Source organism: Scylla paramamosain, chromosome 22 (genome assembly GCF_035594125.1).
Source record: "Scylla paramamosain isolate STU-SP2022 chromosome 22, ASM3559412v1, whole genome shotgun sequence".
Classification (NCBI taxonomy): Eukaryota; Metazoa; Arthropoda; class Malacostraca; order Decapoda; family Portunidae; genus Scylla; species Scylla paramamosain.
In genome coordinates, this window is record NC_087172.1 from 3,047,058 (window position 1) to 3,048,279 (window position 1,222).

Genomic DNA, 1,222 nt, shown 5'->3' on the forward strand with positions numbered 1-1,222 from the left:
GAGGAGGAGGAGGGCGATGATTACGAAGACGGAGACGAGAAGGACAAAGAGGACATTAACGATGATAAAATGAGGCACAGGAAGACTCGAATTAAAGGAAAAAGAATAACAACACAGTGAAACAGGTTATGGAGAAGAAAGAAAACGGAAGAAGGACGAGAAGAGAAGCGACAACCCTCCAGCTAAAAAAAAAAAAAAAAAAAAAAAAAAAAATCGGTAAACAAAATAAAACAAGATGAAATGAAATGAAATAAATGAAATAAACAAAACAAAGAAATACATAAATAAAATCTTGAGAGTCTTGAAATGAAGAAGGCAGCCTCATCGTGCCCGGCGGCGTCCCATCACGACACCACAGCCACCACAACACACCACAACACCACAGGCTCTTTGCTGCCCCTCCAGTCTACACCACCATATCACAACACCACACCACCACAGCACCACAATCATCACAGCACACCACAACGCCACACCCTTGCTGCCCCTCCTCCAATCCACACCACAACCACCACAACACCACACCCTCCTTGCCGCCCCTCCATTCCACACCATCACCAACAGCATGCATCCCTCAACCCTCCCGTGGCGACACACAACCCCGCGGCGACACTGACGAAGGCTGAGGGCGCCCACATGCACGGCGCCTCAGAACCAGTTTCCTTTCTTGGCGAGCCTGAAGGGGCCGCCCACGCCACGCCACCTGGAGCTGAGTGACGGCGGGAGGAAGGCAGCGGGAGGGGCTGGTGGAGGGCAATGAGTGAGGCGTGAAGTGAGATTCTTGTGTTTTGTTCTTATTGAAGTATTTCCGGGGTCAATTGTTTTGTTTATTTATGTATCAGTTTATTTACTTATTTATGTATCTATTTTCTCTTTCCCTTTCTCGTTCTTTCGTTCGCTCTTTCTTTACGTACTACTAATTTATTTATCTTTATATAAATATCTATTCATTTATCTATTTAGTTTCATTTATTTAGCTTTTGTCTTGCGTTACACTGCCTGGCTTCGTTCCTGGAGGCTTGAAAGACCAGACCTCTTCCGTGGCGAAGTAAGCAAAGGTTCTATAAGAAATAGTGTAAAGGTTAACGCTCTCTGGCACTCGCTGCGTTGTCTGGCAGCACGGGAGTGATCTTTATTCAATCAGTGATGGATGAAAAAAATGTCCAGCCTCTAACGCGCTTGCCTCCTCAGCAGCTTCCAACTCCCGCACGCTGACCATTGC

The 1,222-nt window shown here is 46.4% G+C and overlaps 1 protein-coding gene across 1 annotated transcript; it reads left to right on the forward strand.

Annotated features, from left to right (window-relative positions):
* The first annotated feature begins 306 nt into the window (after positions 1 to 306).
* On the forward strand, positions 307 to 717 carry LOC135111895 (uncharacterized). The gene has a single exon (XM_064025592.1). It carries the CDS (start codon positions 307 to 309, stop codon positions 715 to 717), a length of 411 nt encoding a protein of 136 aa, XP_063881662.1.
* Positions 718 to 1,222: the final 505 nt, after the last annotated feature.

Coding starts and splice junctions, on each gene's coding strand:
- LOC135111895 (XM_064025592.1), top strand. CDS start 307: ATGAAGAAGGCAGCCTCATCGTGCCCGGCGGCGTCCCATCACGACACC.